The sequence below is a fragment of the Diadema antillarum genome, unplaced genomic scaffold, assembly GCF_040938485.1.
Source record: "Diadema antillarum isolate AM-2024a unplaced genomic scaffold, OU_Dant_1.0 seq00000920_RagTag, whole genome shotgun sequence".
NCBI lineage: Eukaryota > Metazoa > Echinodermata > Echinoidea > Diadematoida > Diadematidae > Diadema > Diadema antillarum.
This window is the reverse complement of record NW_027271772.1, coordinates 35889-61243: the sequence shown is the minus strand read 5'-3', so window position 1 is coordinate 61243 and position 25355 is coordinate 35889. Positions and strand designations below refer to the sequence as shown.

At 37.3% G+C, this 25355-nt stretch overlaps 1 protein-coding gene across 1 annotated transcript; it reads left to right on the top strand.

The window, feature by feature from the left end:
• Positions 1–7502: 7502 nt before the first annotated feature.
• On the top strand, positions 7503–24028 carry LOC139741333 (methylthioribulose-1-phosphate dehydratase-like). The gene is made up of 8 exons (XM_071651915.1): positions 7503–7628; positions 11490–11584; positions 12995–13043; positions 13616–13733; positions 16133–16268; positions 17636–17696; positions 20051–20157; positions 23545–24028. Exons 1-8 carry the CDS (start codon positions 7608–7610, stop codon positions 23648–23650), a joined length of 693 nt encoding a protein of 230 aa, XP_071508016.1. The 5' UTR covers positions 7503–7607; the 3' UTR covers positions 23651–24028.
• Positions 24029–25355: the final 1327 nt, after the last annotated feature.

The following is a 25355-nucleotide window of genomic DNA, read 5'->3' as shown; positions in this document are numbered from 1 at the left end:
AATCTTAAACAAATTACACTGAACATTGTTGATGACATAAGAGCCTCACATATTTCAAAAATGTATTAGTGTAATTCCATTACAATACCACTTGCTTAACAAGTTCACCTGTGTGGAATGTATGTATGCCATCTTTTGCTTCCTTTAGCCCCAACTCACGCATTCTTATGGTGAGGTTGACATGTCATCATCCTTGTTCATTGCAATTTGTTGTAAATTTTGAAAACATCCTTATTCCTCAACCAATCACTATAAATTCTGAAACTCTGTACTCGGTATAACTGATTTGTAGTTGTTCAAATGTAAAAGTCTGAAAATCACCCGGAGGTCTCCTTTAATGATGAGAGCCGCGACTCAGTGATCGCCCCCTCAATCATGACTATACCCGGTCATTTCAGGATTATCCACATGAACATTCCACTTCTTATCACACCGATTCACAACACAAGAAAACTCCACTCTCCTTCCTTTTAAGTTGCCTTTTCACTTACCCCATCTTTTCTCTCTACAGTAATTTTCAGGACTTCCCCATCATGGTGTATCGGAAATCTCTCTCTATGTTAGAATACAGTAATACGCAGTACAGTTATTTTCATGATCAAATATTTATCGGGCGCGATCAAAATCAGCCATTTCTTTATTGCCTTAGGTAAAACCAACATTTAAGTTATATCGTGTATATAGGGAAAAGGAACAAATATGCACTACCAAAATAGAAGAAAACTAGGGAGTTCATTTGCCGAAACGGAAAGGTTTAAGAAGAAATTGCACATCCTTGGTATTTCATTAAAGTCTTTAAGGATACTTCAGGCCTATAAATGTGTATGTACGTGTTACTGAATGCCTACATAACTAAGTGTGTATGCATACATCACATACATTAAAATTTTATCAACACGGATGTCATAATAGTAATCTGAATTGTAAGCAGGCCCAGGTAAGCAGGAAGGTTCTGATGCGTAATAAGTTGATGTCAGATGCTCGTATGAGGTATTATGCACGTGTGTCGTGACGGTTAGCAGACAGATCTAACTGTGTGGGTGTATGGAGATAATGTGGGTGCATTATGGCTGAGGTGAGGACTTGGAAATAGTGAAGTGTGTCTTGCATGGTGCTGATAATATTATAAGTGCATGACATTCTTGTGCTTTATGGGCGACAATGACAAATGTAATGGCAATGTCAATGACAATGACAATAACTGTTTTATTTCTTATACGGCCCTTAATTGGGGCGAGGAAGAAATACAAACATGGTCGGTTAATACTATAAATATCATAAATGGCAATATTGGCAAAATACTATAATGATTAAATCTACAATGAAATCCCATTAGTGAAAGAAAATTGATAAATGGCGGGAAAAAAATTAAAGGAGACTTCAAGATTATTTTCAGATTATTGCAAATGTAACAGTAGGCTATATACTCCAACATATCAAAATCAATCACACGTTGAAGAGAGTTTCAGAACGATGAAATAAAAGCTTTTCATTGAGAATGTATGCCCCAAAACGCAACCCAAGAGTGAAATTTCTAGAAAGTCATGTGAAGGGTCCCCTTAAAAACTTTGACAAGAAAAATATCAGATGTAAGGCATTTCTATGTTTATTATGGATTGGGGTCGAGTGAATCAAGAGCTAGTTTCTTTTTCTTCTTTTTCTTCTTCTTCTCCTTCTTCTTCATATACTTCTACTTTTTCGTAAATCCCATCAGAAGTGAGATCCTCTTGCTTGTTTTTTTATTGTTGTGACACTACTCTTTCGCTTACAGATATTTTCGCGAATGACGAGGTCATAGACATTTTTGCGAGATGTTGTTTTCGCGAATCGACACCGACGCTTACGTTAATGTTCTATTAACAAAGCGCATGGATACATTTTCGCGTGTTGTTAAATTCGCGATGCAACTGTGATTCGCAAAATTCGCGAAAATTAAACCCTCGCGAAAATAACAGCTTATACAGTAGGCCTATTATAACCACGCAATATGAACTTATTACCTCCGCCAAGGGAGGAGGTTATGTTTCCGTTACTGTTGGTTTGTTTGTTTGTTACCTCCGCCAAGGGAGGAGGTTATGTTTTCGTTACCGTTGGTTTGTTAGTTAGTTAGTTTGTCCGTGTGCAAAATAACTCAAAATGTAGTTAACGGATTTAAATGAAACTTGCAGGAAAGGTTTAGAATAATACAAGTAAGAGATGATTAAATTTTGGAATTTGGGGGGAATTTATGAAGGATTTTTTATATTTGGCAGGTAGGGTCAATGAACTTGGGAGTTCAGGGTGCGCGTATTTGAGGTTTACATGCGCGCACTAAAGTGAGTGCCAGTGGGTTCTCTAGTTTCTGCTAGAGAAACTAGAGAACCCCAACTTCCCCAACTTCCCCAACTTCAAACGACCCCAACTTCCGATTGAAATATCGGAAGGTGTCAATCAAATGAAACGACTTAAGAATAACAAGGCACCAGGCCTTGATTTGATTTTGAATGAACTTCTGAAGAATAGTTCAAAAAATTTGGTCAAGTTGATAACCAAATTGTTTAATCTTATATTCGACAGTGGCATTGTCCCAACAGATTGGGTAAACGGTTTGATAAAACCATTGTATAAAGGGAAGGGCTCACGAGATTGTGTTGACAACTACAGAGGTATTACATTATTGAGCTGTGTTGGGAAGCTATTCACGGCAGTATTAAATGATAGAGTAACTTTGTTTGTAGAATCACAATGCCTGTTAGGAGAGGAACAAGCTGGTTTTAGATGCGGATATTCAACTATGGACCATGTATTTTCATTACATGCTATTCTTGATTTTTATTTACAGAGAAGGAAAAGGGTGTATACAGCTTTTGTTGATTACAAAAAAGCATTCGATTTGGTTGATAGATCTTCACTGTGGTTGAAATTGTTTGACCATGGAATTAATGGTAAATTACTCCGGGTCGTTAAGGATATCTATAGAAAGTCAAAATCCTGCGTTTTTTATAACAATTCTAAATCAGATTTTTTTAAAGAGTAACATAGGTGTAAAACAAGGCGAGAATTTATCACCATTATTATTTTCGTTGTATTTAAACGATTTTTCGTCATTTCTGTCTCAGAGATACCCTGGCCTGGATTCTCTTTCGTCAGGTATCAATGAAACGTGTTCTACCGAAGAAGTGAATATGTTTGTTGATTTATTCACATTACTATATGCAGATGATACGATTGTGTTGGCTGAAAATGCTGAGGAACTCCAGTTAGCTCTTGATGCTTTATTTGATTATTGCCAATTGTGGCATCTGACCGCTAATACTGCTAAGACTAAGATGGTTATTTTTTCCCGTGGAAAAGTTACAACAGCTCCTACCTTTCTTTTCGGAGATGGCAAAATTTGTGTCTGCGATGATTATGTTTACTTAGGAACGACGTTCAATTATAATAATAATTTTAAGAAAGCTATAAACAAACAAGTAACCCAAGCCAAAAGAGCGTTGTATTCCATGAAAAGTAAAATTTTACCTCTCCTCCTACCAATCGACGTAAAACTAGAGCTATTTGAACATTTGATCATGCCTATTTTGCTCTACGGCAGTGAAATTTGGGGTTTTGAAGACCTCGCCCAAATTGAAACTTTCTTTTGTAGATATTGTAAGGAACTTCTTGGATTACATAAGCGAACTCCGAATTGTATGGTTTACGGAGAATTAGGTAAAGATAGACTACAAAAAACAGTGACCCTTCGGATGTTAATGTTTTGGTTTAAACTTGTTAACAGTAATATGTCAAAGATAGCGCATGTTTTGTATAATTTTCAATATGTTTTATCGGCGAGGCAAGAAAATTCGATGACATGGATAATTAGGATAACAGAAATATTTAACAACTTAGGTTTAACTGCAATTTGGCACAGCCAAGCATCACATCTCACTTTAGCTGGCTTCAAAAGTTTACTTAGTACCAGATTAAATGATATTTATAAACAAAAGTGGCATAGTAATGTAGACAAAAATTCTCAATGTTTAAATTATCGAATTTTTAAGCAGGATCTTTATTTTGAGAAGTATTTTCGACACCTTAATGATTCACAGGCAAAAAATTTATGTAAATTCCGTTGCGCTAATCATAAACTGCCAATTGTTTCTGGAAGATACAATCAGATTCCAAGAAACGAAAGATTTTGTACCTATTGTAATGAAGAGAAAATTGGTGATGAATTTCACTACCTTTTTCAGTGTAGACTCTTTAATGAACAACGAAAGAAATACTTTAAAAAATATTACTGGAAATACCCAAACACTATGAAGATGGATCAATTATTTAATTGTCAAAAGAAAACAGTCCTTTCCAATTTAACCAAGTTTTATAATTATATAATGACACATGTTTAGATTATTAGTATTTTTTATCCTTTTTGCAAATACTACATGCCTTTTTTACAGGCTGTGCCTTCTTTACAATTGATATATAACTTATTTGTCTTTTCACTCTCTCCTCCTTTTTTCTTCCACCTCTCTACTTCTTCTTCTTCTCGTTCCCGTCTCCATATTTCCTTCATTCTTGTTCACTTAGCGTATGAATTCATTTCCGTATGTCTTTGCGTTTTTCTTTTTTCTGTTTCTATTTTTTCTTTTTTTTTCTGAACCAAAAGTCACTCGTATATCTTTTGTTAATTCACCGGTCTTGTGTCCTTCTCACTCTCCCTCTTCACCTCCATATCCCTTCTCTCTCTCTCTCTCCTCTCCCTCTCTCTCGTCATATTTCCCTTTCTTTGTTTTGTTTTGGGTTTTTTTTCACCATATATCGTGTATATATTGTATATTTCTGTACATTAATTTTTTTTTCTTTTCATCAATCGCATTTCATTCTTATTTTTTTTTTTGTTATAGTTGTTTTGTACACTTTTCAGAGTTATTTGCAATTATTATTTATTGATATCGTAATGTGCTATATGTTTTTCATTGGACTCCGATACCCAGAGTTTGGGTTGTGAGTAAATAAACTTTCAAACTTTCAAACTTTCAAACTTTCAAACTTTGCTAGTATAGGGCGAGGCGCGCCGTGCAGCTGGTGGTTTATGACGTAACAAAGGCTTCTATATTGGGAAATAGGGCGCCTTTCAGCACACAATGCTATAGAAATCACTGAAATCTCTATGGAAGAACAAGATCAGTGGTGGAAATGAGCTGCATGCTTAGCGGAGGCAGTGGCGTATCTAGGGAAAACGGCGCCCGGGGCAAGCGCGAAAATTGCGCCCCTATTTTTCTGAAAAAGTGTTCAACCCCAACCCCATCCCGGTAGGGACTTTAAAAAAAGTCCACATGATATGCTTTTTCAAGCACTTAAAAGGGGTCTTTTGAGGGTGATTTAAATGTAATAAATTTTGATAAATTTTGGAGAGCGAGCGCAGCGAGCGAGCCGAAAATTTTTGTATTTCAGCTTACAAAACATGGAATTCTTGTTATTTTTTGGTTATTAGATCTTACAATTCTAATCAAGATATAGTGACGGCCCTATAGATAACGATTTATACCAACAAACTGAGGACTTGAAAAAATACTCTAAATTAGTACGAGCGAGTGAGCCGAAATTTGTATATTTCCGCGTCATCATCACGTTTGTTCTTATCTTTTTCTTCTTTTTTTTTTGGATAAATTTTGGCGAGCGAGCACAGCGAGAGAGCCGAAAATTTTTGTATTTCAGCTTACAAAACATGGAATTCTTGTCATTTTTTGCTTATTAAATCTTACAATTCTAATCAAGATATAGTGACGGCCCTATAGATAACGATTTATACCAACAAACTGAGGACTTGAAAAAAAAATGCTCTAAATTAGGTCGCGCGAGTGAGCCAAAATTTGTATATTTCCGCGTCATCATTACGTTTTCATCTTGTTTGATTTGGTTCCCCCCCCCCCCCCATGTTCGAAACCGTTGGCGCCCTCTTTTGATCCAATCGGCGATCGCTTCAGAACGAAAGAAATTGCAGCCGCTGCTTCATGTAACATTTTGCCTGCTAAATATAAAATGACATGTGTGAACACAATACTCTCTAAAAAAAAAAATCGTGTGAAAATATTCACTCTTAAAAGAGTGAATACAAAAAAGGGTGAATTTAGAGTGAAATTGGAGTGAATTTTGAGTGAAAATGTTCATTTTCACTCATTTTGGAGTGACCTCAGGGATCATTCGAAGATTTTGGAGTGATCCCTGAGGTCACTCTAAAACGAGTGAAAATAAACATTTTCACTCAAAATTCACTCCAATTTCACTCTAAATTCACTCTTTTTTTGTATTCACTCTTTTAAGAGTGAATATTTTCACTCGATTTTTTTTAGAGAGTAGACATTTTCATTTTGTCCGCGTCATCATCACGTTTTGTTCTTATCTTTTCTTCTTCTTTTTTTTTTTTGATAAATCGTGGCGAGCGAACGCAGCGAGCGAGCCGAAAATTTTTGTATTTCTGCTTACAAAACATGGAATTCTTGTCATTTTTTGGTTATTAAATCTTATAATTCTAATCAAGATTATTGTGACGGCCTTATAGATAACGATTTATACCAACAAACTGAGGACTTGAAAAAATACTCTAAATTAGTACGAGCGAGTGAGCCGAAATTTGTATATTTCCGCGTCATCATTACGTTTTGTTCTTATGTTGTTTGATTTGGGTTTTTTGCGCCCCCTCCCCTATGTTCAAAACCGTTGGCGCCCTCTTTTGATCGAAGCGGCGATCGCTTCAGAACGAAAGAAATTGCAGCCGCTGCTCCATGTGACATTTTGCCTGCTAAATATAAAAAATATAAAATGACATGTGTGAACACAATATACATTTCACTTTGTCTGCGTCATCATCACGTTTTGTTCTTATCTTCTTTTTTATAGTATAAATTTTGACGAGCGAGCGCAGCGAGCGAGCCGAAAATTTTTGTATTTCAGCTTACAAAACATGGAATTCTTGTGTGAACGCAATAAATATTGTCATTTTGTCTGCGTCATTATCATGTTTTGTTTTTATCTTGTTTGATTTGGTTTTCTGCCCCCCCCCCCCCCCCATTCTCCCTTCCCCCGTTGTTGTTGTTTTTTTTTTTCTTCTTCTTCTTCTCCTTTTTTTTTTTTTTTTTTTTCGTTTCTTCGTTATTGGCGCCCCCAAGGAGTGGCGCCCGGGGCATGTGCCCCCCTTGCCCCCCCCCCCCCCCCCCCCCCCCCAAGATACGCCACTGGGCGGAGGTCTGCGCTCTCACTGAGTCTCAGAGTGCTTTTCTAGTTGCCTTTAATATGTGATCGATGTTGTTGAACAGTTTAAAGGAAGTCGAGTAAAGATTTCCGAAAAACAAAAAATACAATGATCACTGGCATTTAGAGATTATTTATAAGAAGTAGAGAGTATAAGAACTAAGCTCTTTGATTCGCGTTATAGTTTATAAGAAAAAAAAAAAACCAAACAAACAAATGTATGGTATCCTTGAATTGATAATGATGAAATTCTTCTGTTGAATTTTACTCACGTAGTCTGGTGTAGCATAATCGACGTGTAACGTTACGTGTCTGCTCAGCGTATCATTTGAGGCCAATCTTTTCTCTTCTTTCTAGACCTGCTACATATTGTTTTGTGCAAAATTCACGGAATGGAAGAGAACAATGAAAAGGTAAATATGTTTTACTATTAGCTAAGTACCACCAACCTCTTGCCAAAGATCGTAGCGTAGGCGTAGAGACCAACCACGTATGCACGCAAGTCACACACCGCTCAGTCCCACGCCATTCAAAATGATGTTGGGTGACCACAAAATTGATATGAAGAAAATAGTTTCATATTTCTGGCAAAATTAAAGAGTGCTTGATTTTTTTTTCTTTCAAAAAGCATAGTGAACAATACTACCCTTAACATGTGTGAGTAATAAATAGAGAGAATACGTAGTTTTCACGAAAAAAAAAATAAATTTTGCAGAATGAATGCCCTTGTGCGTCGCTGTTCTTCTTCTTCCAATAAGTATACATCACTCTCAAAGAGTATTGTCGTACTGGGTGCTATAGGTGTGACTACAGGAACAAACATCACATCTGGTGCAAGAAGATAAACTTAATGGTGCAAGTAAAAGAAAACCCTCCTTAGTATGAGGGTTATCGGAGTGTAAGTGGTTTCAAACTGCTCCGAAAGGTCTCGAGAGACGGAGCTGAAACCACAGCTGTGGGAAGGCCGTTCCAGATGCAAACAACACTTGGGAAGAAACTGTGTTGATAAGAGAGGATTCTGCAGTGATGTTAAGCTTGCGGAATCCACAAAATATCAAGCAGCAATTTCTCACGTCGGTGAAAATCAAGATCTGAAACTCTAGCGAAAAATATTACTCCGACGACGAGTCTTGGTTTTATATTAAAGGCCTGCACGCTTAGATTGCGGTTGGTAGATGTGAGCGATGCTTCCAGAGTTTGTAACCTTTGCAGCGTCCAAATATCAACATGATCACTATCGCAGTATCACATACCACTTTCAAAAGTATCAGTCATCACCACATTTTTATCTTGGAAGTTTGGTTTTGTAGACAGCATGCATCTAACAAAGTCTGTTTATCAAACAAAATAGTTCCAGATGGCTTGTCATGAACAGAATCATGTCGATAACAATAATTCATATACTGTATACATCACCGCATTCTGTCTTGGAAGTTTCGTTCTGTCATGCCATGTCTCATGCAAACATAGAAATTGCATATGTGGGACTGAGCCAGGTTGGCTTTTTCACGATGGCTGCACAAGTCTTGATGAACACCCGCGAATCATCCAGAAAAAGATTGTAAAATATGCATCCAGGAATGACAGATTTTCATTCAGAATAGGTCTAGGTGGCCAGTCATTAATATTTTCAATGAGGTTTACTCAAGTTAGTGACTTAAAACATGTAAACAGTGAGAAAATATAAAAAAATTTTGGGAGCACGAGAGAGATGTGTGTTCCCGCGATCACATCCCATAGCCATAGTTTATTGTAAATTTTACTTGTAAATTAAGGGAGTAAACTAGGACGTAGACTTAGTTGTACTTTTCTAGTTGTGTGTAGTCTACATATATAGACACGACACTAGCTTACTAATTGTTCCAAGGAGATGGGGAGGTGATTTTAAGACAGATGTCTTGAGGAATTTTATAACATTCCTCCTCCTGTGTAGGAAAGAATTCCATTAAGCCAGACATATGATATAGTCTCTGTGGAACATGTCCCTGACAATAAAATACAGATTGATCTTTCGGTCAAACCAAGGTCAAGGAGGTACGGCTCCAACTGGTATGAGCTGGTCGCCTAGTAGTACCTCCTTGACGTAAACCTGATGTGACATCATAGACTGAAGTAGTCTTCTCATCCAATGATGGCTGCACAAAAACTTAAAATTTGTAACTTTTTAACAGAGTCAGTGTTGCGCGCGTCCGATATTCCCTAAAAATGATGTGTTCTATTATTACATTGCTGCATTCGCTCCATCCACACATTATTTGTGACCCGCTACAACAAAATGATCCTAAAGTCGGGCGAGGTTGATTATTTGAAAATTGCATGACATGATTCCCTAATCTATTTGCTTTAAATTGATACATAACACATCTTATAAAAATAATTGGCTGCGGAGATATCGATATTTTAAAGAGAGCATGTCGAGACGTCTGGGAAATCACTGTTTCGAGAAAAGCGCCTTAAAAGTTTCCCTTGCCACGCAATCGCGATCAAGGGACACGCAAGTCAGTTTTCACCTCCGGACAATAGAAGGTAAGCCCTAGCAACTCCCGAAATGCTCATTCAAACACAGCGTCGGTGATCTCCTCACCGACCAATCAGTGACCAGGATGCCAGGAGAAGCGGCTGGGCATAGCGCACGCCGCCCGCAATCACCAGTCGACTGGGCAGTGTGCGAGCTTCACGCTTCAGTTAGCGGCAAGCAGCAAACTGACCAATGAGATCACTCTGGTCGTTGTTTCTTTTTGGTTGAAACGCCAAAAAACATGACCCAGAAAAACGCTATTTTTTGGTCTTTCCTTACATCATTTTGCTTCAAAATTTCGACAGATGATAGAAGACATGTCAGACTGCAATAATATGTCAAAATCAGAAAATCTAAGTTTTGACCAGTTTTGATGCTCTGATTTCAAACTCGATTTTCACGGCTTCGACCGTGCGCGACTTTAGGACCCTATTGTTTTAGCGGGTCACATTTGGTGAACATGCCCTTTATATCAGTGCTGCTAGTGTTTGTGTGATCGTGGCAATCACCTCTCTATTCTGGATGAGAACCCTGGTCTGTAGCAATTGCCCCAATGGGCCCCAATGCATTATGAAGCTTGGCATATTTTCAAGCTTTGAACCACTGACTGTAAGTGTATTTAAATGTCCGTATCAGTGTCTACTGTGTTTGCTGTTACAGCTCTGTAACTTGATTGGGGGGGGGGGGGGGGGGGGGGGGCATTGATCTCTACACCATGGGTAGTTGAGGTTGTACCCTGACATTCTATTTAGATCTTCTACTCCTCTTGAACCCCAGCTAGATTGTCGCCAGTGTCATCTGCAAAGTGTAGATTTATATTGATCTGCCTCCAATACTGGCAGATCCCTGATGATGCATATTTATACCTCAGGGATAAAACCCAACACTAACTTTAGTGAAGTGAGAGCATAGTATTAATCATGAGTCAAGCTATCCCCTATTTCATATGTGGGCTTAGATTGATTAAAAAATTTGGACTTTTCATTACAGCCAGCTACATTATTTTGCCTGACCAATTCAGTGCATGAATTCACACCATAAAATACGTAGAGATTTCCAGAAAAGCATGTGCTCCAACTAAGACTGATAAATGTGATGCACATAACTGAGACTCAGAAACAACGCATTTTACTCTGACAAATTAAGTGCAAAAAATGAAAAAAGAATGGCTAAAATCAGTACAGTTTGAAGCAAATACTTGCAATGATTATGTTTTCTTTATTTGTTTATTCTTTGTTTGTCCAAACTTTCTCTCATGACTGTGGGGATTTTTTTGTAATTTGTAGTAAAATGAATGTAATAATCATTGAATGATTTGGTAGTTTGTTTTTTTCAAAACTAAACAGTATTTCACATACTGTTTGTGTTAGATATGTATACAGTAGTTTAACCACTAACATCTGCATACTGTTTATAGGACATCAATATTGTGAGTGTATTTTGCAAATTCTTATATGAATTTGCAAGTGCTAAATTTACCATTGAGGATCACTTTCATAAAATGCCATAGAAATACCACTTTTTGGAAAGAAAAAGAAAAAGAATATATCTCACCTTGGATACAAAAAAACAATGCAGTAGTGTTACAGGAGGCAGTTTGGTTTTTCCCCCAAGCTGTTAAATTTGCAAAATTTACAAAACTAACAAGTAATAACAATGAAATATACCTCATATGTAACAAATGAAATTGCATTTGTGCAAATTGCAATAAATATAATTAATGCACAACAGTATCTAATTCCATTACATACTCTAGGAACATCCCCGTCAGCTGATTCCAGAGTTACTTGTCCAGTTCTACAATCTAGGATGGGTGACTGGTACTGGAGGGGGCATATCCATCAAACATGGGTAAAGTTTAAAACACTTTATTTGTCACAGAGAGCTTCCCATCACATCTGCGCACCATTTCATAAAAGATGTTAGGATGACAACTCTTGCTTGGAATGGCAACTTCCCATAGCAACAGCCAATCAGGAAGCTGCATTCTTGTCGTTACCATGGCAATTGCCATTCCAGCTAGAGTTGCTATGATATCAACTTTTTATGAAACGGGGCCCTGATTTCTCAGGTTTTATACAAACTAATGCATTTTTTTTTTTCAACTAATTCTTAAACACGTATGTTATTTAATGCTTTGAATCCAACTTTTCTTTCATCTTTCGATGAGGATGATATTTTGTTGTGCTATGTAGGTAGAAATGTTGTGTAAATTCCTTATGTAAATGCAATTAAGTTAGATGTTAATTGTACAATATCAAGATGGGATCAATAGTCAGTGCTTTGTCTAATTTTGTTCATACATGTATTTTCATTTCCTGATTTCTCAGGTTTTATACAAACTAATGCATTTTTTTTTCAACTAATTCTTAAACACGTATGTTATTTAATGCTTTGAATCCATCTTTTCTTTCATCTTTCGATGAGGATTCATATTTTGTTGTGCTATGTAGGTAGAAATGTTGTGTAAATTCCTTATGTAAATGCAATTAAGTTAGATGTTAATTGTACAATATCAAGATGGGATCAATAGTCAGTGCTTTGTCTAATTTTGTTCATACATGTATTTTCATTTCCTGATTTCTCAGGTTTTATACAAACTAATGCATTTTTTTTTCAACTAATTCTTAAACACGTATGTTATTTAATGCTTTGAATCCAACTTTTCTTTCATCTTTCGATGAGGATGATATTTTGTTGTGCTATGTAGGTAGAAATGTTGTGTAAATTCCTTATGTAAATGCAATTAAGTTAGATGTTAATTGTACAATATCAAGATGGGATCAATAGTCAGTGCTTTGTCTAATTTTGTTCATACATGTATTTTCATTTCCTGATTTCTCAGGTTTTATACAAACTAATGCATTTTTTTTTCAACTAATTCTTAAACACGTATGTTATTTAATGCTTTGAATCCAACTTTTCTTTCATCTTTCGATGAGGATTCATATTTTGTTGTGCTATGTAGGTAGAAATGTTGTGTAAATTCCTTATGTAAATGCAATTAAGTTAGATGTTAATTGTACAATATCAAGATGGGATCAATAGTCAGTGCTTTGTCTAATTTTGTTCATACATGTATTTTCATTTCCCAATTTCAACAGATTTGTACAATTATATCTAACTCTTATAGAGTTCTTGTACCTGTTTGCTTATGCTTTATGATATTGTATCTAACTCAGTAAAGTTTTCAGCTCATGTTTGTGTACATATAAAATGCCATGAAGGATATAATTTCCCCCTTTCTCTTTTTCTTTTCAGAAATGATATTTACATAGCGCCCTCTGGTGTCCAAAAAGAGAGAGTTCAGGTACGTGAAAGATTTTTGCCTTTTTTTGTCTTTGTTTAAGTTTTTTTTTTTTTCAAATCTTCCCAGTATTGAAAAAAAAAAAATTACTTCTGTTTGGAACAAAGGTCGAGAAATCCCCCAGATAGAATACTGTAGCTGAAGACTTACAGTAAGTCTGAAGCAAAGGCTGACAGGGTGTTTAAAAGTGAATTCCATATATTCATCCACGTATTTGCACAAGAATCTGCAATGGTTTCATTCCTGTTAAAATAGAGTTCTTTCTCTATTTTAGCAGTAAAGTTATTTCGTTTCTGTAGTGATATATAATTAATGCTGTAAATCATAGCTCTTTCCATTATACTCATCAATTTGCATGCCTGTCAGGTATATTGTTGTATGATGTTATCTGGTCTGTTTATTGTAGAGATTGATGTGTAAATCTGTTTTTGATGAGAGGGTTTTGCTGTGCCCATTTCTAATTTTCCATGACATTCAGAAAAGATGAAACTATGGAATTAAAACAGTTACTGTCTGTGATACAATAACTTTTGTGTTGTTTTGCTTTATTTTGTTTTGTTTTATGTTGCTTTTAGTCAGAAGATCTCTTTGTGACGAATATTGAAGGCAAGGACATTAGTTTGCCGCCCCCAGCCAAGAAGCTCAAGAAAAGCCAATGTACTCCGCTCTTCATGAGTTGTTATACACTAAGAGGTACCTGTTTGGTTGTGCCTTTTTTCTCCCATAGAAACATTGTCATCATCAAACTGCAAACTATTATGATAATAGCATCTCTGTCCTTTTCCCATTTTTTCTTACTTCTACTATTACAGCTACTTTTTGTGCATGTTTTTCATCATTATTATTGTCATCATGTTATGAATATTTTCATGCTAAAGATGAATATTATGATGATCCAATCATAAGTAATCATACATTGGGTGATTTCAAGTTCGGTGCTAGTGCTAGTGCTAGTGCTAGCCCCCGAATAACAGCGTTAAATCGAGCTCCAACACCGACGGTCAGATTAACGAGGCGATACCGATCAAAATTATCGATCACCAGCACTAGGTGTTGGAATCACAGCACCGCGAGCTCCGCGGGAATTGCACGACGAAAAAAGTGGTAGCGCATAGTTAAAGTCAAATATAAAAAGATGTAGCCATGACTGTTTAGTTTTAGACACATAACGAGGAAGAATAATTAAAATGCCACAAATTTCATCCCTTCTTTAAAGCACAGTTATCCTAATTTTGCTCATAGGCTCAGATTTATAAAGCCATGTCGATGGTGTTCGTTTACGTTACGTGGGCGACCACTGCATTAGCATAGACTTTGCACGTAAAACGTGCAACTACTTATGGACGTAAATATGAGTCTCGCACGGCAACGCTAACACCAGCACCGAACTTGAAATGACGAAAATGATAATCCCTAGGGGCTAGTGTTAGTCAGTGGAGAAAAAGCACGTAAATCGCTAACACAAACGGCGGAGCTCGGTTCAGCAGACGACATTCAACACCGAGCCCAGCACCAGCAACCGGAAATACGTCATAATTTTGAGGTCAACTCCCAACACCGACGTGATTTCAAGTTCGGTTTTATCGCCGGTGCTAGTGCTATCTCAGCACCAGCACTAGCACTAGCACCGAACTTGAAATCACCCATTGTATTGATATTGTCATTGGCACTATTACAAATCCACCTTCCCGAGACTTCTATGTGCTGCTTGTGATGGTTCCCTAAAAAGCCTCTGCATCCCAAATTCCATTGTTGTTATAATAATTTTTGTCATCAATATCATTACTCCTACAAGTAGTACATAGTAATGAAATATGTAGTATAATACATTGTAGTGCTGTTCTAAGTTTTATTCTAATGATGTACCATAATCTTTGTTAACAGCTCTGTCATTGACTTCCTTATTGAAAATATTTTTACATATCAGACACTTTACTGCAATGAGACTGAAAACAATCAGATGCGGAACAAGATAGTTTAAATAGTAACACAGTTATGACATCATAAAATAGGTACAAGAGTTGGGCACTTTAACATTCACAGTGGTTTTGAGTATGATGTTGTGTTTTAAAGAAAGAAGAGAGAGAAAAATTGGGGCCCTATACAACAAACAATTTACCCCAGCCAATACTAACATAAAACAAACATAATAAATCTTTTAGGTATCAACAAGAATATTTCATATATTATATGATGTCTCCACGAGGGAGCTCATAATGTCTCCATGAGGGAGTTTGAATATGGCAATGAGAAAACTTGCTCAACCTCCCACTTGCCCAGTTTCTACAATAATGACAGAAGTCTCTTTCAACCTGCTTAGGGTATGGTGAGGCATGTTCACATGAAACAAATACATGAAGTGTATGATCATAAATCATCATGTATAATAATTTCCTATCTGTAATGAATTAGCTGTGGTTTCTATGTGAAAAGCAGGAGCGTCAATCCACTACCCCCCCCCCCCCCAAGAAAATATGGGGGGGGGGGTGCAAACATACCATTTGCCCCCCCCCCCCCCCATAACTTCCGAGGTGTGGAAAATTTCTTGCTTTATTTGATTTTTTTCAAAAAAAAGTCCTAATATTTCAACATAAGGGTGCACCAAATTGCTGAATTTCAATTCTGAAAATGCAAAAACTCCCTTTGTGGGAGAGGGGGGATACCGCCTCCAACACCCTCCCCCGCTCGGTCCTTCCCCATAGACTTGGCACACTTTTAGACTCGTCTGACAGATTTCCGAATATTTCACAAGTGTGCACCAGACGGCTGAATTTCAGATCTGAAAATACACAATTAAATTTTCCCTCATGTGGGAGGGGGCATATCCCCTCACAACCCCCCCCCCTCCCCCACACAGATCTTCCAACTCCAAATTTTGCCCCTCCCCGAATCTAAAAACGGATCGACGCCCCCCGATGAAAAGCTATGAGTACCACTGCATCGTGTGTCTACAGATGAGTCGACCCGCGAGTCGACATGTACGAAACTTGATTTATGGCACCAGCCACCAGAAGTATTATAGTTGTGATTATCATATTCAACAAAATGGCGTTACTGTCTGCTCCTCGGCAACAATTTGCCTCCTTTTGAAGGAGCTGGGGCCTGCATTCACACGCACTCCAAGCACGCAGTCCTGGTGACGTTACTCTCCAAGGGAAAAGAGTTCCGAATTACGCACCAAGAAATGATCAAGGGAATTAAGAAGGAGAGAACAGGTGGATACTACAGGTAATCAACATCATCAATCATCCACGTGTACATATTCGCAAGCACACACACACACACACACACTCTTATTATACAAGCAATCCTTTGTAGTATTACCCTTAACATATAAAAGTCGATGGAATGTATGCTTGTCATTAAAAAAAAAGAATTGTGGAAGTCTCCTTATATTTTCTTGATACTAAATGACGTCAGAAACTGTAGTAGTCGATGATGGCAATACTGGCATTGAATTTTACAAATTCTCAACCTTTTGCTTGATTGTCCAGTTTTCTTCAAACTATCATAAAAGTGTCTTCAAATATTGTGCTTTCACTCAATACACATTTGGGTTTTAGTCTCTTTTAAAGTTATGGTATAGTGGTGGATATGAGGATTGAGCTTGTACAATTTTGCAAGATGCTAAGAAACCACTTATGAAATGTTACAGAGCATACCATTATAAGAGGAATTTTAAATTTTATTTGATGAAAATCAGTTTTGAAATGGCTCAGATATCCAAAAACCATGTAAAACAAAGAGATCCTTATAAAATGGGTCCCACCTTTTATTAGTATTGCTTGTTTTGGATATCTCGGCCATTTCAAAACCAATTTTCATCAAACAAACGTTGAATTCCTCTTGGAATTACATACTCTTTCATATTTCATAAAAGGTTTCTCATTATCTCACAAAAAAAAAGTTAGAAACCTGAAGCCAGGTTTCAACCAAAACTATACCATCCCTTTAAAGGAGAATTAAACATGTGGATTTCGTGAAGGCAGCAATATCAGTTGAACATGTCAACAAAGTTCGACGAAAATCGGACAATCCGGTCAAAAGTAAATGTGTAATAATGATGATGAATATGATAATGGTAATGATAATAACAATAATGATAATAATAATAATAATAATAATAATAATAATAATGATAATAATGATAATAAAGTTGAACACGTCAACGAAGTTCGACGAAAATCGGACAATCCGGTCAAAAGTAAATGTGTAATAATAATGGTGATGATGAATATATTAATGGTAATAATAATAATAATAATGATAATAATAATAAGTATGATAATAGTAATGTAATATGAACATTTGTAATGCACAGGTTTCCATCAGGAATAGATGCTCATTGTGCAGAGAAAGGCAGAAAGAAAATAATTAGCAATCTTTTGGGCGTGCGTTTTTTAACGGTTTTTGGTTATAACCAGAAAGTTCTCGCGGTCCCAACTATTGTATCTCGTTATAACATGGTTCGCTTGTATATAGGCCTATTATTCAGAAGCAATGACAATATTCCTTGAGGGATAGAGATGAATGTTCTTGTAGGTCTTATAACCATTTATAATTATCATCTATATTTTGTTCTTGGCATTTTGCAGATACGACGAGGAGCTGGTTGTACCGATCGTGGAGAACACGCCGTTTGAAAGGGATTTAAAGGTACGGTTTAACAGCGCTTTTCAGACACATCGAGTTACAGTTTTTTCATGCGACGTATTGATATGAGACAATTCAGAAACAACCTCCCATTATACGATATTAATCGTATGGCAGCATCAGATCTCGTGCACTTTCATGTTTCATTAAAAGTTCATTAATACGTGTCAGTCTCTCCCTTGCGCATTCCGAACTTTCGGCTTTGCACAGCGGGTTTTTTTGTTTTGTTTTTTCCTTTCTTTCTTTCTTTCTTTCTTTCTTTCTTTCATGACGTTGGCTCATTTTGGAAGTTCGCGCTATTAACCCTAGCGCAAGCTGCGGATGACCCTCGCCTGTAGGCCTGCTTTAATACACGACATATGGAACTGAGACTGCTAGAGCATTTAGACACGAATTTATTATAGTATGTCGTATGAATATAAATATCCGGGCATTCAGACACATAAAAACACCCTTTGTCCATACGAGAACTCTCCCGTGGGATCTTCCCCATATATCAAGTGATGGAAACAGGGCTCTGTTTCACTAACATGGAAAATGCTTTGAGCCAAGCAATGAACCCAAAATTGAGAGAGATTCAAATCAGATCTAGTCAGGAAGGATACACAGATATTCAAGATGTATTCTAGAGCGTGCAAGGTGGGCGCAAGATATTAATCTCAAAATGGCTTATTGAGACAATAAACTAACATCTGAGGACTGATTAATCCCAAAGTTGTCCCTAAGATCTGTTGAATTGAACTAAGGATTGATTTTAGTGGTTAGTGAAACACCACCCTACTTTGCTTTATGTTTCATTCTTCTGTCGGGCCCTGGGAATTTGGTTCCTCTGTCTTTCCGAGGAAGAACCATACTTTCGGGGATTTTCAAACTCCGATGACGAATCTGAAAAGAAGTACTGTATAGGCAGTCCGACCTCTGATCTCCTATCCGGCCTCCCTTTATCCGGATCATTCTATTATCCGGATGCGATCTCTGCGTGATTTTTTTTTAAAAATCTAATAATTATGGGAAAAGGAAGATTTCAAGCTCAAACAAAGTTCCCACACAAACTCACATAAATTACATGTTGTTCTCAACATAATCAGTATACAATGTACATTAATATCTAATTTTTATCTAAATAGCATGTACGTTGGTACTACCCCGAAATCGCCACCAGACCGTGGACAGAAAACTAAAACTTTTTATTAAATCAGGGCACGGACCAGGCGATCGTCCTTCGGCAGCTGCGTGTATCAAACATTGAGTCTCCAATATCCGGCCAAATCCCTTATCCGAATTAGCGCCGGTCCCGTCATGTCTGGATAGGAGAGGTTGGACTGTATTGAGAAGTCTTCGGTGGTAGTCCAGTGATCTCGTCTGGTTAGTGGAGGTCACACTTTGAAGGCCATTACTCAAAGTGCCCACCTTATCAATAAGCTTTCACATATTTTAGGTGCACTAAAGGGAGAAAAAAATAATGTATACCAAAAGCCCTGAATGAATAGGTATCAAAGTGTCTTCTCACTTTAATAGAATGGCATTGCCTGGGGATTATCTACAATCGCAATACAAAAGACCTTAGCCATTTCATCCACTCATAAAGGGCGGCCTTTGCTCTTTGAACCAGGTTTATACCGGTACGAGAGGTTGGAAGTGGTGGAGCGACATATTGTGCTCGGTACACATGAGAAATGTCTGTATATCATTTTACAAATAAGTATGTGTAAACATACAATTATTATTGGTATTATTATTATTATTATTATTATTATTATTATTATTATCATTATTATTGTTCTTATCATCATCATCATCATTATTATTGGTAGTAGTAGCAAAACAGTGGTAGGCTCCTATCAATTTTAGTGTTAGCATTTATAACGTTAATATTAGTATTAGTACAGTGACTGATATAAATGCCATTGTTGTCACTATTATAGTCATAATTCATCTTCTGCCTGTGACCGTTTCATGGTGACTGGACTCGTCTATAATGCTTTATGATAAAACAGCATCAGGTCTTGTCATATGTAGCGTAATTAAATTCTTAACATGTCTGAAATTTGCTATATAAAAACTAATTAATGTTATTATCGTCATTGTTGTCATATCATATTGTCATAATGATAATTAAAATAATAACCATATTAATAATATTATTCATAACGACAATAATAATAGTAATAATAATATTCTTATCATCATTACTATTTTTGTTATTATTATTATGTTTATTATTATTATTATTATTATTATCATTATCATTATTATTATTATTATTATTATTACTATTATTATTATTATTATTGTTATCATCATCATCATCATCATCATCATTGTCATTACTGTCATATCTGCCTTTTCTCTCCCAGGGTTCATTAGAGAAGGCAATGGAAGAGTATCCAGACACATGCGCGGTTCTCGTTAGACGGCACGGCGTTTACGTGTGGGGAGAAACGTGGCAAAAGGCAAAGACAATGTAATTGACGATATCTCTCCCCCCCCCCCCCCCATGTACTACTCATATTCGCCCATATTTGCAATGCATTGCACGCTGTTGATTTAATGAACACGATAGTAACGAAATTCGCGATACAACGAAGCAAAAATTCAGGACCTAAATCATTATGTACTTTATGAAACCGCCAGTCCGGAGGACTTCATTATAACGAAAGTCGCTTGTATGTGCGCTCTCATAATCAAGAATTTTTTTTGAACAAGAGTTCCTCAAACAAGGGCGGATCCAGGAATTCCGTAAAGGGGAGGCGACTTTGCAAAATTAAAGGGGAGGCGCACCCCCCCCCCCCGTTTGTTTCTTTTCATTTCTTTTGTTTATACAAAAAAAAAATCCCCTCTGGACCCGCCACTGTTAAAGGTAGTACTTTGACAAGAAAACTGAATGAATTACTAGTAGATTTAGACGTTATCCTCCGTATCATTCCATTTAAAAGTTTTGTTTTTGAGACGGAGAAAAACTAAATCTCATTACACTTAAATCTCATACACAATAGTGTGCCAGGGATTTTGTATAGTGAGAAAAACGTCATGGGGTTTTCTTTGCCAAACAACACTCAAAGAGAAGTTTGTGTTACACAACCTATACCGTATGTCCCCCCCCCCCCCCCAAAAAAAAAAAAAAAAATACAGCTGGACCCTCCGCATTGATATTAAAACTAGAAATGTTGCTACGGCGACTGGTATGCCTCCGCCATAACGCATTGTTCTCCTTATAGGTCTTTAGTACAATGTCTTGACAATGTGTGATGACAGTTCCACATAATTGGCAAAATATTAAAATGACAGGTTTGCCAAAAATGTGCTGAATGTTCACTTTCCTAGATCTAGGTTCAATTGGATGAATGATTAAAATGTCAGAGTGCACATATTTGGGGAATTGAGGATTTTTACTGGACTTTTGACCCTTTTATAAGTTTATGCATTGAGTGATTTTCAAGGTATGGAGAAAAAGTGTAATTTCGGTATCAAATGGTAAAATATTAATATCTAAACCTGACCTTTGACCTTTGACCTCAAAGTTCCAAAGAGAATCACTGTTAGGTAGAACATGCATAAATATATAAGGTTCATGATGATATCTGGAGTTACTTTCAAGATATGGAGGAAGAAGTGCAATTTGACCTTTGACCTTTTGGCAAGAAACTTCCCACAGATTATATATTGGGCAATACATGCACATATCAAGTTTCAAAAAAAAAAAGTCCTTCAGGCATTGCATAGATATGACGGAAGTAGTGACATTTTGAGGAGTTGACCTTGACCTTTGACCCCCCCCTGACCTTTGCCCCAGACCCCCAACTTCCTTATAGATAATCACTGCCCGTCAGTACATGCATATATACTAAGTTCCACGAAGATACCTTGAACCATTTGCGAGATATGGAGAAAAACATGAAATTTCAACCTTTTGACTTGACCCTTGACCTTTGACCTTTGACCTCGTGACTCAAAACTATCTCTGGAGAATCTTAATTTGGTAGTTCATATATAGGCCCTGCACTAAGTTTCAAGAAAATACCTTCAGGCATTGCATGGATATGGGGGTAATAGTGAAATTTTGAGCATTTGACCTTGACCTTTTGCCCTTTGACCTTGAGCATGTGCACCTTAAAGTTGATAGGCACAACTTCACCCACTCATACATATACATGCCTAGTTTCATTAAGATACCTCAAACGGTTTTTTAGTTACGCTGTCCACAAAATTGATTACGGACGGAAGGACGGACGGACGGACGGACGGATAACCTGAAAACATTATGCCTCCGGCACCACTTCGTGGCGGAGGCATGAAAAAAATAGTGAATCAATCTAAATACAAATTCAGGGTATGAAACTATAACTCGTTGCCCACATCTTACAGAAAATCCCATTCGATATGCTTCAGTGGTCAAAGAGAAATGAGGAGTTTTGTAGAGGACGTCAGAAATCTTTTCCCTCCAAGTTCTGTCTATTGTATTCCCACACAAGAGCATCGAAGTGCTAAACTTGGATGAATCAGACTCATGACATGCTTTACAACAATCCACATTTCTCTGTGACTGCTTAACCGAATTGAATGGGGTTTTCTGCAAAATAGAGCTAAGATGTCGTATTTTAGGACTCTGAAGTAGCATTTAAACAGTTTAATCATATTGGGTGTTATCAATGCGAAAGTATGATTGTTGTTTTTTTTTGGGGGGGTGGGGGGGGGGAGGGACATACTGTATAGCCTGGAATGTTTCCGTGTTTTCATACTGGCATTGCTCCAGTGTCTGCGCTGCACAGTGGTCCTTCTTAGCATCGCGTGTTTTGAACATTGAAACTATCTTCACATTGTCAACCAGTTGAAGCAGAAGTGGAGTCCCATTCAAAGCATTTCGTAGCGTCCGGGTAGCGTATGCATAATGATTAAATTTGCGGTTCTATCCCTGTAATAGAAGCAAATTTCAAAGCTTTAAGTATCAGCACTTGCATTAAATCAAGGCATTGTTTTGATCCAAGTACACATATAATAATATCAAGAGATTCTCTGCTCTGTGGAGTGGTCCTTTTGAGCATGGTATGTTTTGAAACTGTATCTACAATTGTCAACCGGTCGAAACAGAAGAGCTGTCTCACTTCAAGTATTTCGTAGCGTATACATAATGATTTGCGGTTCGATCCATGCATGTAACCTTTGAAACAATTTACAAAGCTTGAAGTACTGTTTCAACACTTTCATTGAATCAAGGCATTGTGTAGATCCAAGTACAAATACGTGTACAATGATAGCGAGGGATTCTCTGCTCTGTGGAGTAGTCCTTTTGAGCATGGTATGTTTTGAAACTATCTACAAATTGTTAACAGAATATCAGTCCCACTTAAAACATTTCGTAACGTATACATCATGATTTGCGGTTCTATCCATGCATGTAACAGAAGCAAATTACAAAGCTTGAAGTATCAACACTTGCATTAAATCAAGGCATTGTGTAGATCCAAGTACACATATGATAATATCAAGAGATTCTCTGCTCTGTGGAGTAGTCCTTTTGAGCATGGTATGTTTTGAAAGTAACTATGTATATAATTCTGTTTATTTTGCTATCACGTTCATATTATGATTGTGTAAATTAATTTATTTCTTTTGGTAGTAGAAATAATGATGACTGAAAATGTTAAATCTTTCTTATTCGCATAGTCCCAGTGTAACTCCACTCTTCAAGTTACTTTATTTGCACAGATACATGTGAATATTCAAAACTATGTGAACATTAACATGTTTGCTGCAGGGAATGTAGAGTTTGAAAGAGCAGGAATCCTTAAGGTGCATGCCAAAAGGGTTAAATCTCAACTTTCATCAAATACCTCTCACTTTTCCATGACAGGTGCGAGTGCTATGATTACCTGTTCGAGATGGCCGTCATGATGAAACAGCTAGGACTGGACCCTGCGAAAGCGCCGAGTGGACCAGAGGGGGGTATTGTAGGGTAGCGGGTGACTTGTGGGTGTCATCCCGTAAGACCGACACCCATGAGTCCTACAGCCCACGAGTCCTACAGCCCACGAGTTCGACACTAGGCAAATAAAGCCCATGAGACCGACACTAGGTAAAAACAGCCTACGAGTTCGACAGATACAACATGGGGTTTAATGTGTCGGCCTCGTGGGCCTTGTTTGCTTAGTTTCGAACTCATGGTCTGTATGACTCATGGGCTGTATAAGTTGTAGGCTGTATGACTCGTGGGTGTCGCTCTCATGATGTGCACCCTTGTGAGGGGGTGAGGGGGAGAGAAAGTGCCTATTGAAGGGGAAGGTGGCAATAGACAGGATGGCTTCGAGTTTTATAGACACTCAACATTTAACGTTAATAGTCGGGTTTACTGATGTCTGATACCATTGGCAGCTGTATCGGAATTTTCATGGAATATTCTTGCATTTACTCTAATTAGTACATTGAAGAGTTTGTTCGCAAAAACCGATAAGTCCATTTTTGAAGATTTTGAAGTACGGTCTCTGTCATAAAGTACAAAATAATACCTTTTAAATGATAAATTGGTCACTACATATAAATGTACATTTTTGAAGTTATTGTCAAAAGAAGCAGAAATTTTCTTATTATTCTCTTTATTTTTCTTGACCTTTAATCGCAAATATCTCCATTTGACAAATATGGACTTATCGGTTTTTGGAAACAAACTCTTCAGTCATGTATGTGTTCGTGCCAAAGACTGGTGATATTATTTATGTAATGTACCACAAGGATTTGAATCAGACGTCGTCCATCAGTTTCATTATACATTATGAAATGGGTTCAAGAATGTAGCCAAGTGGAAACGCTGAAATGAGTCACGTGTGCTTGTATTAATTTCTCACTAACGTTACATGCACGGCCTGACGTCACAATGTTTACACTAGCAGTGCGCACTCAATCAGTTGTTACAAGTGCGTCGCGCGCTACTATACGCGCTGGCAATCCTGTAAACAACTTCTAGTTTGGGCTGCCGGCTGGCCTTCCTTGTGTGCATGCATAACATGTGTGGCGTACGTATACTCTTATACGTACAGTACTTATATGTGCGGGATTTCCGAGTGCGACGTGCGTAAGTGTTTGGGCCCACAAAGGTACGTGAAAAATGCTGTTACAGTGTTAGTTTTCGACCCATTTAATAAAACAAATGATGCACAGCTAGATTATTTTGTGGCGTTAGTGGAGATGCAGCTCACTCTCGGGTATTTACAATGTAGTGCAACATGCACTCGGCTTCGCCTCGTGCATGTTTCACAATTGTAAATACCCTCGAGTGCGCTACATCTCCACTAATGCACTCTATCCTGTGCATCATTTGTATACTATATAACAACTGTACATGTATTTCTATTGCTCTCCCTGAAATTCCAAAAATCTTCCACAGCCCTGATAGGTAATTTTTTAACCTGAAGCCAATATCATAATGCAAGGAATAATCTTGCGCTTACTGTAAGTAGTATACCGTGCAATCCCATTATAATGAACACGGTTACAACGAAGTAAAAATTCAGGCCTCAACATTATCCGCTCTAATTTTTTTATATTGTTTATTTGTTCGATTGTAACAAAATTTTGATATAACGAAAGAAACTGCCGGTCCCGAGGACTTCATTATAACGGGAGTCGACTGTACATGTAAACGTTCTTACAGAAGACTGTTAAAACTGA